Consider the following 14,890-nt stretch of genomic DNA (forward strand, 5'->3'; position numbering starts at 1 on the left):
TGTTACGTCTTAGTTACTCCTGTAGGTTCTAGGAAATGAGGCAGAACTTCTCATTAATAAGCTTATCTGCTGGAGGGATTTTTTTTTCTTCGGGAAGATAGAACCATAACTCAGGAAACATTTTACTCCTGGTTTCCTGCCCCCCGCCCCCCCGGCATCTGTTCCCCTTTTTATCTCAAACCAAACCTCACCTCCCCTATAACCTTTACCTTCTCAGGCCCCAGACTCCCCACACACAGCCGGACAGGGTGAGGTGCCACTGTGCTTGGAGGCCTCTCAGCCCGGTGGTTCCCACACTTCACTGAGTGAGAGACACGCCAGGAGGGCAAGTCCTGGGCCCTGCAGCCACGGATGTTGGTTCAGAGGGTCCGAGGTAACCTCCAGGCGAATGAGGTGCCCGAGGGCCTAGACTCTAATTTTTAAAAAGTGACTTTGCTCCATCTAATGTGTGTATGGATACCACACCCTCACAGGGTAATGTGGTCCCTGCCTCCAGCAGACAGAAGAGGCCTCACCACATGGCCCACAGAGCGGGTCAGCGAGTTTTCACCCCCAAAGTCTGGCCTGTCTCTCCTGACATCCTTTCCTCTGTGACTGGGTCATTTAGGATTCAAGATGGCTGTGCTGGGTGGGGCGGCTCTTCCAGCAAAGAAGGTAGAAGCTGTTGGTGTCTGCAGCTTGGCTGGGCTCCTGTCGGTGTAGATCCCTGCGGTCTCTAAATAGACCCTGGGTTCTCACATTCTTCAGTTACACCATGAGCAGTGAAAATTGGAACCTTCACAAAGTGCTGCCTTTAAACCAGTAGAATTCTGCCTTCTCTGAGTCCTGGTTTTCCCTGCCAGGAGAGGTGGCCAGCCTGCGTTTGGTACTCGTAGAAACAGAACTTTTGAAGAGTTGGAGTGTTGGACCTCCAAAGCCATCAGGCATATGTCAGGGTCTGCAGAAACCCCCTGAAACATGACCACCTGACGGCCTTTGCTTTCATAGTTCCACGGACAGGGAGGACGTGCTTCTGGGGCCACTTCGGTCCACAACCGGCCCTTCATGCTGTGCCTGCCCCCTTACGGCTTTGACCCATTGACACATCACTTTGGTCTCCTGAGCTACAGAGTGTCTTTCTGACGACAGCACCTAACCCTGGCCCTTCCCTTGGTTGTCTCCTCTCTGGGCTAAATTTGACCTTTTCATCAACGGTTTCTCTCACCAGCGTGACTGGCAGGCCTGGTCACCCTCTTCCTGGCTCTCAGAATGATACACATAGACCGAGATTCCTGACGGCAAGACCAGTGGTACAGGCCGTGGGATTGTCGGTCATCTGTGCACTTCCTTCCATCTCTCCTACCGGGAAATACTGAATCTGCATGAATCTGAGGACAGGATGACCAGATTCTCATCCTTCGGATAGACATCATCAGCAGTGTTTATCAGTCACCTACTGTGTGTCAGGCATCATTGCCACCTCATTTGTTTGATTATCATGTCAGTTCTCAGGGTGGGTCACATTATTCCCATTTTAATCATTCGGAGCCTCAGCTAAATTGAGGGATTGCCCAAGGTCTTACAGGTGGAAGGGACAGGGCCTGAAAATTAAGGGTGAATATGAATAACCACAAGTTCATTGCTTCTGTAGATCTCAACAGCAGCCAAGATAGACACAAGATGCAAAACAGGAATTTAAGTTTATACGCGCATAGTGTTAACATTCTGGAGCCAGAGCTAGGTGAAGTCCTGGCTCTACAACCTACAGCTGTGTGGGACCTTCCACCAGTTACTTAGCCGCATAGGCTAACCGTAAACAAAAGAGCTGATGCACAGAAAGTACTTAGAACAAAGGCCGGCCCCCGGGTAAATGCTAGCGACTGCCATGATTAAGCTGTATTCCTGGTGAAGCTGAGCTGGAAAATGTATTCGTTTTCCATTGCTGCTGTGACAAATTACCACACACGTAGTAGCTTGAAACAACACACGTGTATTATCTTCTGACTCTGTAGGCCGGAAGTCCAGCATAGTCACTGGGCTGACACCCCACATAGTCAGGGGTATCAGCAGGGTGCAGTTCTTTCTGCAAGCCCTAGGGAGGAAGCCACTTCCCTGCTCCTCCAGCTTCCGGAGGCTGCTGGCTTCCTCGACAAACAGCCCCTCCTTCCAAGTCCTTGTCGCGCTGCCATCTCCCTGGCTCTTGCGAGCCCCTCTGCCATTGACAGGACCCCTGAGATTACACTGGGCCCAGGCAGATAATCCTGGACAGTCTCCTCATCCCAAGGTCCTCTGAAGAGCAGCTTATAAACCCTGGAAGCTCTGTGTCACAGGCTGCAGGAATCAGAACACAAGCATCTTTGGGGGGAGCCATAGAGCATGTAGTAGTAATTTTTGTCTCCCTCTGCAGACGTAGTCCTGGGACCCAAATGAACTTACCTGCCCTCTCCAGTAATGCAGAAGTTAGAACAGAAAGAGAATGGAGAGCAGGAAGGCCTTCATCAAGCACCCACTGGTGTCCTGTGTTTTAATTTGGCGGCCCCACGGATGACAGATCCTTCCCAGTCTCTCCAGCTACATTCGTCACCTGCTTCATTGTTAGGGAGATCAAGGCTGGTGGGGGCTGGAAGGGAGGGAGTCCGGCTTACCCACACGGCAGAGAGAGGGTGACTTTTTCCTGAGAAATGAAGCCAAGGGCCTTTTCTCTCTGGAAAGCTCAGAAAGAATAAGCATTTATCTCTGGAACAAATAAATATAAAACAAATGAAGCATTTTTTTTTAATTTAGGTAAGATTCAGCTTGCTTGTTTTTTTGGGCTGCTTTGAGAAAGTTTCCCAAAGAGCCCTTCTCCCACAGCTGTTAGCTATCCCGATGGCCTCCTCACCGGGGACTCACCCACAGAGCTACAGCACCGGCCCCGTCCTGTGCCACTGCTCGCTGTGTGCCCCGGGCAGGTCCGCTCAGCCTCTGCTTTCCATCTTCTAAGTGGAGAAGACTCTCAGTCTAGTTCATGCATTGCCTCAGAGGATCCAAGTTGGAATGAAGGAACATATGTGCAAGGCAGTGCTGTCTGTCCCTGTCGATGGGGATTAAGGGAGAGAAACAAATCACTGGCCAGGGTAGGTGAGCCAGCGCTCGGCTCTCCTGGAGATGCTGGACGTTGGATATTCCTCCGGCTCGTCTAGCACTCTTTTCTCTCCCTCCTCCTTTCACCTTGGCATAGCAAGGAAACCTAGTGATCTAGGCATGCCATCCATGACCTGAAGCTTTGACCTGGGCCAAGAAACTCTACTCAGTGTATTATTGATCCAAGACCTAGTGCAGTTCAAGGAGAAAGAACCCGTCTTCTCACTTAGATTGGGAGAGGCATATGGGAATTGTTGAGCTTGGCGTCTTCCCAGCAGTGAATTAACCTCAGAAGAGCAGAGAAATCCTGTGATGCTCACCACCAGTCTTCCTTTCCCCCACCCCCCAGTCTCTAACGCTGTTCCCTTCCCTCATTCTTTCCTAAGAAAGCACAGAACTGTACTGCTGTATGAGGTAATGAAAACAGGACTTGTGTTTATTGCATGGCCATTTTAGTTCCTGGTTAGCCGGCCAGTCACAACCTCTTTGGGTTCATCGGTAGTTTCTAAGCAGTAGTAAAACAGGCTGAAGATGTGACCTCTGACAAGACACGTCTGCACTGCGTGAGCAAGGGCAGCCGAGCTTTGCTCCCCTGGCCTGTGTGCCTCTGGGCTTTGTCGTGTATGGAGCAGCCTTCTACTAAAAGAGGTGCCATGGACGATGGAGAGTGCAGGTTTATTTACCACCCTTCTCCCAAAATGTGCCTTTGGCATGTCATAAACAGTTTAATGGAGAAAGTGAAGGATACAGTTCTTGGTGGAGACCAGAGGGAATTTCAGATGGGCAGAATCCTCTTGCCAGTTGGCCAACACAGAAATAGGAAAATATGTGTGTTGTTGGCATTGAATTTGTCTCTGTCTTTCGTGTCTGGGGTCTCTTTCTCTGTTGTGTGTCTGCTGAATATTTGGTTTTGGAGCACATGATTAAGACTGGCTGTGTGACAAACTTGAGGCTTTTTGCTTTAAAGCGGTTATTTGCTAGAATTCAGAAGATTCTTAAAGGTGGCTAGATCGCAGTTGAGCCATCTTTTCCAAATGAGACTCCAGTTGGGGTGAATTTTCAGAGTATTGTCTGAAGCTGTGGGGCACACAGGGTCTTCTCGTTTCAACGTCAGTTACGTAGTTCACTCAGCGTTTTTTCTGTAATTTTTTTTTTTTTTTGAGAGCACACAAGCAGGGGAGAGGGGCAGAGGAGGGGAGAGAGGGAATCTTAAGCAGGCTCCACAGTCAGCAGAGAGACCAACAAGGGGCTTCTTCTCACAACCCTAGGATCATGAACTAAGCTGAGATCAAGAGTTGGACGCTTAACCGACTGAACCACCCAGGCACCCCATTGGTCCAGTCGTCTTGCTGTCACAGTTGATCCCTGTCCTTCGTGTCCTTCACCCACTCCCCACCCTTCTACTGGGTCTAGCCCTCAACCACATACTAAGAGGCCCACTTGACTGTATCCAGTCTTCCTGCGGTTTTAAATAAATAGCAAACCAAGACCTAAAGAGACCTCTAACTTGCATACTGTTTGTATTATCAGTGACAAGTGGGCCTGCTGAATTTCCCAGCTCCCCACCTCACTCCTGTCCCTTACGCGTCCATGGCTCGTGTGTGTGTGTGTGTGTGTGTGTGTGTCTGTCTGTCTGTCTGTCTGTGTCTGTCTGCATCTACGGTACACTCTCTCCAGCTTGCTGCTCACCACCGTAATTGAGAATTACCCACACAAAGCAGAGAATGGCTTAAACCCGCCTCTTCCTCAAGCCCATCTTACAGACATGGAGGGTGTGAAAGAGCACCCACAGTGTGAGGTCAGCCAGTTCTGATGTCGCCCAGCTCCTGCCCCCTCTTGCCCCCTGTGAAGCTCCAGCTAGAAGTAGGTGACAGACAAGTCTGCCCGTGGCCGTTCTGGGTTTCCCTGGGTGAGTGAAAGCAGGCCGCATCTACGGCCCATAGTCCCTGACATGGCTGCTGAAGAGGGAGAGGGGCCTGGGCCCTGCACACAGGCTTTTCTCTGTGACTGGTGGTGAGGAAGAGGAGGGTCAGCCAGCAGAAACAGAACCAATGGCCATCCAGTCATCAGTAACTGAAGCTGTGTAGGCAGAGATTGGAGAGAAGCTTACCTCCTCCCTTGTTTTACAAGACATGTCCTACGTAGGTTTGTCCTCTCAGTTCGGTGTGTACCCAGTAATGGACTATGATCTGAAAGTCCCCAGATGGTACCACTGTGCCAGGTTCATTACCTAGATCACCCTACTCAATCTTCACAACCTTTTAAGTTGGGTGTTCTTTTTTCTCCCATTTAAAAATGCTGAAATGGAAGCTTATGGAGAAGAGGAAAGGTTGAGTCCAGAGCACTCAGCTTCAACGACAGCCCCATTGTGACTCCAGTTTTCTGTCTGTAAACGGGGGTAATGAGATTGTAATGGTTTGTTGCTTAGAGCAGTAGTCTCACTTTGTGGTGTCTGTGAGGCCATGTTGGAAGCTTTCCCCTGACCTTCTCCAGGATGCCTATGCTAACCTCAACTTTCATGATCCTCTTCTGCCACCAGAGGAGATGCAGGGTGACCACCCAGGGAGCAGCAGAAAGAATTAGAGACTAATGATGTCTGTGCTATAAACAAGGTCTGGAAAATGTAAGTTGCAGACACTGAGGTATTAAGGTCCGGTCATATATTTCCTCTCCAGCACTTACAGTGAATACTCCACAGCAGCATGACGACTGGTGTCATAAGTCTTTCTAGTAATGTGCTGGTGTCCCTAACTGATAGGCACTTTCTCCAGGTCATTGACCTTAGTGCTTTGGCACCTCTGCTTCATCAGTGATGTGAGCAGCAGTGGAGTTGGAGGCCTTTCTGATAACGGTAGCTTGTGTTTCTCAGATGAATGAGAGACTGTTCTGATCCATTACTCGGCTGACTCCCTCCACACCTTATCCCAGTTTGCTTCATTTCCACATCTCCATCATTTCCTGTGCTGTCTGAGGAATATCTGCTCTCCTTATCCTATTCCTTTCTATCCCTTTCCCTTCTGAAAGATCTCAGTCAAGAGTCTGAGGGCATAAAGAAAAAGAGTGCTGAATAAAATGAGGGTTTTCTGACGTACCCACTGGTAGTAGTGTTCTCTTATGAGCTGTATTTCATCCGGACAAAGACACAGATGTTCACAGAAGTGTATCAAGGTCCTTTGCAATGCAAGCAGTTGACCCACTTTTCTTTTTCTCTCTGAAACTGATGCAAAACTCTTCTGTCTCATTATAGCATATAGTTTGTTGTTTGCATGGTATTTATCTTTCCATCCTTTTACTTTCAACCTGTTTGTGTCTTGGAATCTAAAGTGTGCCTCCTATAAGCAACACAGACAGCTAGGTTTTGTTTTATAATTTTTTAAGCCAGTCTAACAATCTCTACCTTTTGATTGGATTGTTTACTTCATTCACATTTAATATTATCAGGTTGCATTTATATGTGACATAAATTTACTTTTCACTTTCTGTGTATTTCAGTTGTTTTTGTTTCTCCTTTGTGGCTTTATTTTGCATTAAGTGAATATTTTCTAGTATAATGTTTGAATTTCTTCAGTGATTTTCATCCATATTTTTGAATTTTCTTTTCTTAGTGGTTGCTCTAGGGTTTACAACATATATCCTGTCTTATCAGAACCTACTTCAGATATGTACTAACCTAATGCCAATGAGATGCAGAAACATGCCTCCTATACATAACTCTCCTTTCCTCCCCTTTTCTCTACTATTTATATACATATTATGTCTTTGTATGTTATAAACTTAACGTATAGTTACAATTATTACTTTATATATTTTAAATGAACTGAAAGAAAAAGGAGAGCAGATACATGTATCTGTAGAGTTTGTTTATAACCTCCTTATTTATCATTTCCGGTTCTCTTCATCTCTTCTTGTGGTTACTGTCTGGTATAATTTCCTCACTGCAATACAACTTTGTCCCCCTACCCACTTCCTTTGTGCTTAAAATGTCAAATATATTTCTGTATATTAGAGACTCAATGATACAATTAATATACATACTGCTTTAGGCAGTTGATTTTTTAATCAATTAAGAGAAGAAAAGAAAAATGCAACTATACAGTCTTTTATAAGTATCCACATAATTACCTTTATTGGTGTTATGCATGTGTATGTGTGTAGGGATTTGAATTATTGTCTTGGGTTATCTGCTTTCAGCCTGTAGAACTTGCTTTCGTATTTCTTGTAATACAATGACTGCTGGCAACACATTCTGTTTTTGTTCATCTAGAAATGTTATTTTTCCCTTGTTTACCGAAGATAGTTTGGCTGGATATAAAATTCTCACTTCATAGTGTTTTACTCCTTTCAGCATTTGCAGTGTGCCATGCCACCTTCTGGTCCACTGTTTCTGCTGAGAAGCCAGGTGTTAATCTTCTTGGGATCCCCTTATACACGATGAGTCATGTTGTCCACTCTCTCCTTGCAAGATTTTTTTTTCTTCATCTTGGGCTTTCAGTATTTTTACTATCACATGTCTGGGTGTGGATCTTCTTCTGTTATCCTACCTGCAGTTTATTGACTTTCTTGGATATATAGATGAATGTTTTTGGTCACGTTTAGGAACTTTTCAGTCCTTGTGTCGTTATTTTTTCTATTCTTTTCTCTGCTCGTGGTACCCCCAGGATCTGTACACTCCTGTATCTCATGGCATGCCACACCTCTGACGTTCTGTTCCTTTTTATTCGTTGTGGTTTCTCTGATTTTCAGACTGCATGATCTACATCATTCTCCAAACTCATTTGTTATTCTGCCTTTTCAAATCTAGTGTTGAGCCCCCACAGTGAATTTTTCATTTCTGTAATTTACGTTTCAAGTCTAGAATTCCATTTTGTTCATTTTTATAATATCTCCCTTTTTATCGGTATTCTTTGCTTGATGCAACTTTGTCATCATACCTTTCGTTAAGCATGTTTTCCTTTAGTTCTTTGAACATATTTATAGGACCTGTTTTGATGTCTTTGTCTGCTAAGTACAGTATCTGGACCCTCTCAAACACAGTTTCTGGTGCCTGCTCAGTGAGCAGAGGCTACTTTGAGGACAGGACTCCCACACTTCCTGGCCCGGAACAGAGCTTCCATAAGACAGAGCCAGGGGTGTGGTTAAAAATGCCAGTGGCCTGCCCTTCCCTGGGAGAAACCATAGCCCTAGGTTTGGACCTGTGGGGAGAAGAAGCCCTTAGCTCCTTGGCCACAACCACCTGGAGTTGAGCTTCCATTACATACACTGACCTTGGGGAAGTGGGAGAGGAGCAGCTGAAAGGGAGGGAGCAGGTTGTGGCTCAAATGCCACAGACTCTTGCTGTTCATTCTGAGATTTTGCAAATTTACCTGAATATCTTCTTTCAAGGACCTTACAATACTTTAACTGAAGGGCACCTGGGTAGCTCAGTCCGTTAAGCAGCCAACTCTTGATTTCAGCTCAGGTCATGATCTCACAGTCGTGAGATCAAGCCCCCAAATCAGGCTCTGCACTGAGCATGGTGCCTGCTTGAGATTCTCTCTCTCTCTGACCCTCCCCCACTTACTCTCAAAAAGGAAGGAAGGGAGGGAGGGAGGGAGGGGTAAAGAAGAAGAAACTAGTTTAATTCAGAAGAGCCTCTCTCCCAACCCATGTGTGGTGTATTCGCATTGTCATGTATTGCAGTTCTAGCTCCAGTGTGTTTCATCCCAGTACTCTGTTACTTTATAGACATAGCATTTATTTAAATCTGCCTGCATATTTACTACTTCCTTTGCTTTATTATTCCTTCTTTCATCTGGGATCATTTCTCCTTTAGTTTGAATCCTATCCAACAGAACATTTAGTGAGGGTCCACTGGTTAAAAAGTCTTAGCTTTTATGTGACAATTATTTATTTTGTCCTAGTTTCCAAAATATATTTTTGTTGGATGTTCTAAGTTGACAGTTAATTTACCTCAGCACCGTGTCCTAATCTGTCTTAAATTACTATTGATATGATTAGCAATATTTTAAAAGATATCTTATAGTGCTTGTTACTCTTTTGGTGTTTACTGCCCTCCCCCCCCCCCCCCCCCCCCCCCCCCCCCCCCCCCAGTCTCTCTGGTCACCTAGACCAATAAACTGCCAGAAACAGAAGTCCTCCTTTCTGGGCTATTTCCCATGGAAAAAGAGACTTAAATCTAGTGTCAGTCTCCATGTAATAGCCCTTCCCACACTGTTGTGCCAGGGAGTGAGGGGTAAAAACTATCCCTCATGCGTGTTCTGATTCGAAGCCAGTAATAAAAGCCTGAAGAACTTTCACACAATTTTAGGTGACGCCAGGGGAATACTTCTAGAATGGTAATGTGAGGATACCTGTGAACCCTCTACCCCGTGAAACCACCATTACTGGTAAAAATTGTAAAAGTCAACCACTTAAAATCTCTAGAAATTGTCCTTAAAAGTCCACAGATGGAGAAACATTCTCGCAAATGTTGTGGCAAGAAATAAAGGTAATGATTACCTTTGACTTTCATAAGTTATGTTTGTTAAAATTGTTATGGTAATATATAAAAGAAGAGAAATAATATACATTACCTCCAAAGTAGCAGAGGGGGAAATGGAATGGGGGAAAAAAAGTAAATAATAGTCCTAAGAAGGAAGGCAAAAAAGAAGAGGAAAAAATATAGGCAGGACATAGAACACAAAATTTAAACATTTCTACTGCAAGACTGTTAGATTATTAGGCTGTAGTTTTTAAAACCTCTTTACATATTGATTATAAGAGATAGAGCAGAAGTAGACAAAAAAGCAAAACGACGGTGAAAGATACATCATGCAAATAACCAAAAAAGTCTGATGCTTTTATTTTTTATCATACAAAACAGACTTCAAGAAGAAACTAGAAATAAGAGCTGCCACAAAAAGTTGATTGCACCACAAGATACAATAACTTACAAACATCTACACAAGGAGTAACATAGCTTCGAGATGTATTCCAAAAAATGTCCATATTTACCTGGAGAAATTGACATTACCACAGTGGGAGATTTTCACATGCTTCTCTCAGTAACGGACAGCACAAGCAGACAAAGAAATAGGATTTAATTGTAAATGTTCCTGACTTTAAACATTTATTAAGAGCATGTTATGAATAATTTTTGCCAATATAAACTTGAAAACTTAAATACATAAGTTCCTAGAAAGCTATAACTGAATACAACTGATTAGAGAAGAACAAGAAAAGTTGAACAATCTTAGTTAAGGAAATGTAATCATCCCATGAAGAAATATCAAGTCCACATCATTTTTACTGGCATGTTCTATGAAACACTGAAGTTAGAAATAATTGCCATCTTTTACAGTTTATCCCAGAAAATGCAAAAATAAAGACACTGCCTGAGTCATTTGATGAGGTTAGCGAAAGCTTATTAGCAAAACTAAAGACACACAGGAAGGAAAACAAATGCCAATCATACTCATGTACATAGACGAAAAAATCCTAAACAAGGTATTATTACATAATAAAGCCAAGGAACTACTGTTATTTTTGTGAGGTGTAATACTGGTTTTGAGTTTTTAAAAAAATGTCCACAGTTTTTAGAGTTGCAGACTGAAGTATATAGGGGAGAGACAACAGAAGGTCTGAAATTGGCTTTAAAATAGAGATTGAGAAGGGGCGCCTGGGTGGCTCAGTCAGTTAAGCATCCGACTTTGGCTCAGGTCATGATCTCACGGTTCACGAGTTCAGGCCCCGCATCAGGCTCTGTGCTGACTCTCAGAGCCTGGAGCCTGCTTCAGATTCTATGTCTCCCTCTCTCTCGGCCCCTCCCCCCCTTGTACTCTGTCTCTCTCAAAAATAAATAAAATGTTTTTAAAAATTAAAAAAAATAGATTAAATTGCTTCTCAAATATTCTAGAATGTGGCTATGAGTTTATGGGAGTTTGTCATGTTTTTCTCTTGTGTATTTGAAAAGTTTCATAATACAAAAGGACTAAAGACACTGGATTATATATCATTTTCTTTTAAAAAGAGATATGCATTATGAGGTGTGAGAAGCTAATGGCCTACATGGACTGAAATGTGACAAGGTGAGGAATTCATTTTTTAGGCATTTGATCTGGCCTCATCCCAGAGGGATCCCAAGCAAGGTGCTTTTCAAGCAGTGCTGTTTGTGGTTTCTGAAGGCAGAGGAAGGATGAGCTCCCGCTGAGCAGGAACATTCCAGGAGATCGGATGAAGTTCCTGGCCATCCTGGATCTCACAGCTAGAAAAGGACCAGGTGCTGCTTTTAGCGCTGGTCAGAGTTCGGTTCAGCTTTCACCTCCATCACCAGGATAAAGCGAAGTGATGTCCATGGAAAAAGTCAGCGGAGTGTGAAGCTGTACAAGCGTATACAAATGTAAGACACGTGACATACTACTTACAGACGCCATTATGTAATGGTGTAAAAGGGACAGAGAGTGCAGCTGCTCTGGAGAACAGTCCAGCAGGTCCTCCAAATGTTAAGCAGGAAGTTATCATCTTACCCAGCTGTCCTGCTCCTGGGTGTGGTGTGGGGTGTGTGTGTGTGTGTACTCAAATGAAAATGAAAGTTTATGGCTATGCAAAAGCCTGTGGTAGATGTTCATAGCATCATTATTCATACTAGCCCAAAAGTTGAAACAATCAAAATGTCCACAACTGATTAATGGATACACAAAATGTAGTGTTTTCATACAGCAGAGTATTACTCTGCTATGAAATCCTGGCCCGTCCTACACAGAGGGATCTTGAGAACGTCTTGCTAAGTGAAGGAAGCAGTCACAAAAGATCACAAATTATGTGATTCCACCTCCATGAAATATCCAGACTAAGCAAATTCATAGAGACAGGAAGTGGTGGGGGGAACGGGGAATGATAGCTAACAAGGATGGCTTTCTTTTCGGGGTAAGAATATTCTGTTAGATGGTGGTGCGGCTGGATAACTGCGAACATACTAAAAACCACTGACTTGCATGCTTCAAGGGCCAAATTTTATGGCATGTGAGTAATCTGTCAGTAAAGCTGTTACCTAAAAGGCTGGGGGGTAAGAGAGAGTTTGGAGCAAAATGGTTTTGTCTCCTACCACTCCTCACCCTGTTACCACCACTGCCTGGGCCCTGAAGTCTTCTGTCAAATTCAGGAAGATGTAGGATTTTTTTTTTTTTTTTCCAGAATTTCAGTGAGAAAAGAAAATGCTGAGTCTGAAGCAGAAACAGAAAACCAAGGACTGCCATTCACTCCCACCCCCTACCCACTTCTGTGCCAGTCACTGGTGAATAGGAGAAGGCCTCAGCCTGCAGGACTGAGGCTGCCCTCCTGTGGCTGGTGGGGGGGTGTGGGGGGCAGCCTACCCAGAAGACGGCCTCCTGTTTGCCGATTCACCCCCACTAACGAGCAGTGAGCATATTCACTGACTGGCCGAACAGAGCTGTGATGGCTTACTTGAATCACCAAACCTAACCGCCAGAATTGCCCCCAAGCACAGCCCCACATGTGTCTCTCCGATGGGAAGCGTTAAGTGTGGCTCGCAGTTCAGCCCCCAGCTCCAGCTGCCGTGGAGAGGACGATTACTGTCCGGGCCACTTGGCCTTCACTCATCTTGTGTTTTCTCTCCCCGTTTTCCTGTCTTGTTTTGGTTTTCAGTGGCTGCTTCAACCCCCAACTCCAGTGCTGGTGCGGCCATGAATTCTCTGACCTCTCTTGGGACTCTGCAAGGGCTGGCGGGAGCCACTGTCGGACTGAATAATATTAATGCACTAGCAGGTACCATAAACAGTGAGTATTTGCTGCTCTGGTGGACAGCCTTCCCCCAAATTCGCCCCAGAAAATGGTCAGCCAGCCCTGAACTGCAAAGGATACGTAACAGGGAGAACTAAAGCTTGGGATGGAGGAGCACATACCCCGCTAGGCACATGCCATCTACATTCATTTTGCCTCAAAGGGACCCAGCCCTCGTCGCCCCGGCTTTTTTCTAATCCTCAGAACGTGTGTTCGTTCACTCATAGGTTTCTGTGGCTGACAGCTAGTTGCAGCTTTCACAGGGGCATGCTTTGGTTCTCTTCTTCTGAGAGGCAGTGTGTTTTAATAGAAAAGTGGACACGTGGGTCCAGTTCCAAATCTGGCAGGCACCTGCAGAAACCTCAGCAAATCACTGCCCACCCACCCCAGGCTTCAGAGTCCCATTTGAAAACTGGAAGTTCTGGATTAGACGATTTTATTGGTACCCTCTTGCTCTAAAGATTGATGACCTATATAGAGAAGCACGAGGCCTTGGAAAGGAGGAAATAAGGCTGAGTGGAAAAGGCCCCGGCTGGCAGTGGTACTGTGTGGAGTCTTTAAGCGCTCACAGACGGCTCACTCAACAGCAGTTCATCTCTGAAGAGGCTCATGTCACCATGGCAGGTTGAGGCAGAGTGAGGCAACTCGCTTCCAGAAGTACTTCAGCCCAAAACCTAGGGACTCCCTGGAGAGCTCCAGGTTCCGTCCCACACAGCCTGCCCATTTCTGCCACGTTAGAGCTGTGGGGGATAAAGTCATGTTTTAGGCTTGTGCTCGGCACTGGCTCCTACACTGGGGAGAACTGACCCTCCACGCATAGAAGGGACATCTCGTTTGCCTTTCCCTCAGTTCAGTCCTGAGTCAAGAGTAGCCAAGCCCAGGAGAGCCCAGAGCAAATCTGATTTCTGATTTGGGGGCCCAGTTATCTTCCATGCAGTGCAGGCAACACAGCACCTGCCTGCTTCAAGCTTTAAGAAAGGGTCCCTGGCAAGTTAGTTTACCCCATGACTCAACAAGTGAACAGTTTTCAAGGGGTGATCAGATACTACCATTTTTTTCCAGCAAAACAAAAACAAAAAATCTAGACCTCATCAAATTTCCAAGTTTTAATAAACACTTTTGTTCAGATGCTCTGGGAAGAACAAACAAAAATTGGGACTGAGTTTCATCTGACCATAGGCCAAAAAAAAAAGTGGGGGGGATCGTTCTTTCTAGATATGATAGCTCTTGATTAGCAAATAGCGTATTAAGTGGCAATCATGTGACAACAGAATGTCTTATTCCAGTAAAACGGCCTCCAGCTGCCCACCTCCAGCAGCCCAGGAGCCCTCATCACGTTTACTCCTGTTTCTGACCTTGTTCTGCAGACGCTCCAACCCACTTCCTCCCCCTTGGTTGCAGACATGGGTGTTTACACACATCCCTTCATGCTGCTTCTCTTGCCCCAGGACCTAGTTCCCCTAAAACAAGGACTTTGATTTGATCGCCTGCCTGTCCTGTCCTTGGTCTGCAAAGTAACAGGCCAGTGGGAATGGCTGTCCTCCTCAGCACGTGCTCATGACTGCTGTGTGTTGTCTCGGGTCCGTGTGTCCACCTCTCTCCATCCTCGTCTGTTGTGCTTTGCTGGTATTTTCCTATCGTTACCATGAGGGACTATAGAGGGACTGTGTTGAATGGCCAAGACTATGACTAGTTCTTGTGTGGGGTCTATGTCATACAGATGTTGCTTCTGGCAAGGACAACAGCCTTATTAAATTGTTTTGTTTTTTAAATTGTTTGCAATTGGAGTAATAGAGGTATGTATAGTTCATGGGGAGTTAAAAATGTGTCTCATTTCGAACAGTCCCTACCAAACCAGTGTGAACCAGGAAAAGTGTTTAATTAAACCAAAAACCATGAACAAACAAAACCACATTCCTTCTGATCCGGTAAGTGTTACTAGCACAGAGCTATTTAACAATCCCAACGTTGGCTTGGAGCAGATATTTGTTTCCTTTCAAATACCAAGGAA

General features: G+C 45.1%; 1 protein-coding gene across 15 annotated transcripts in view; it reads left to right on the forward strand.

Annotated features, from left to right (window-relative positions):
* Positions 1-14,890, forward strand: part of CELF2 (CUGBP Elav-like family member 2) — an 832,664-nt gene that overhangs the window by 802,495 nt on the left and 15,279 nt on the right. For 12 of the 15 annotated variants that reach the window (XM_043563375.1, XM_043563374.1, XM_043563368.1 and 9 more), the window contains one exon: positions 12,745-12,864. In XM_043563375.1, coding sequence (XP_043419310.1) covers positions 12,745-12,864 — 120 coding nt within the window. Of the gene's footprint in view, positions 1-12,744; positions 12,877-14,890 lie in introns of all 15 variants that reach the window. The other 3 variants (XM_043563366.1, XM_043563369.1, XM_043563377.1) reach the window with 1 other exon arrangement.

The sequence above is a fragment of the Prionailurus bengalensis genome, chromosome B4, assembly GCF_016509475.1.
Source record: "Prionailurus bengalensis isolate Pbe53 chromosome B4, Fcat_Pben_1.1_paternal_pri, whole genome shotgun sequence".
Classification (NCBI taxonomy): Eukaryota; Metazoa; Chordata; class Mammalia; order Carnivora; family Felidae; genus Prionailurus; species Prionailurus bengalensis.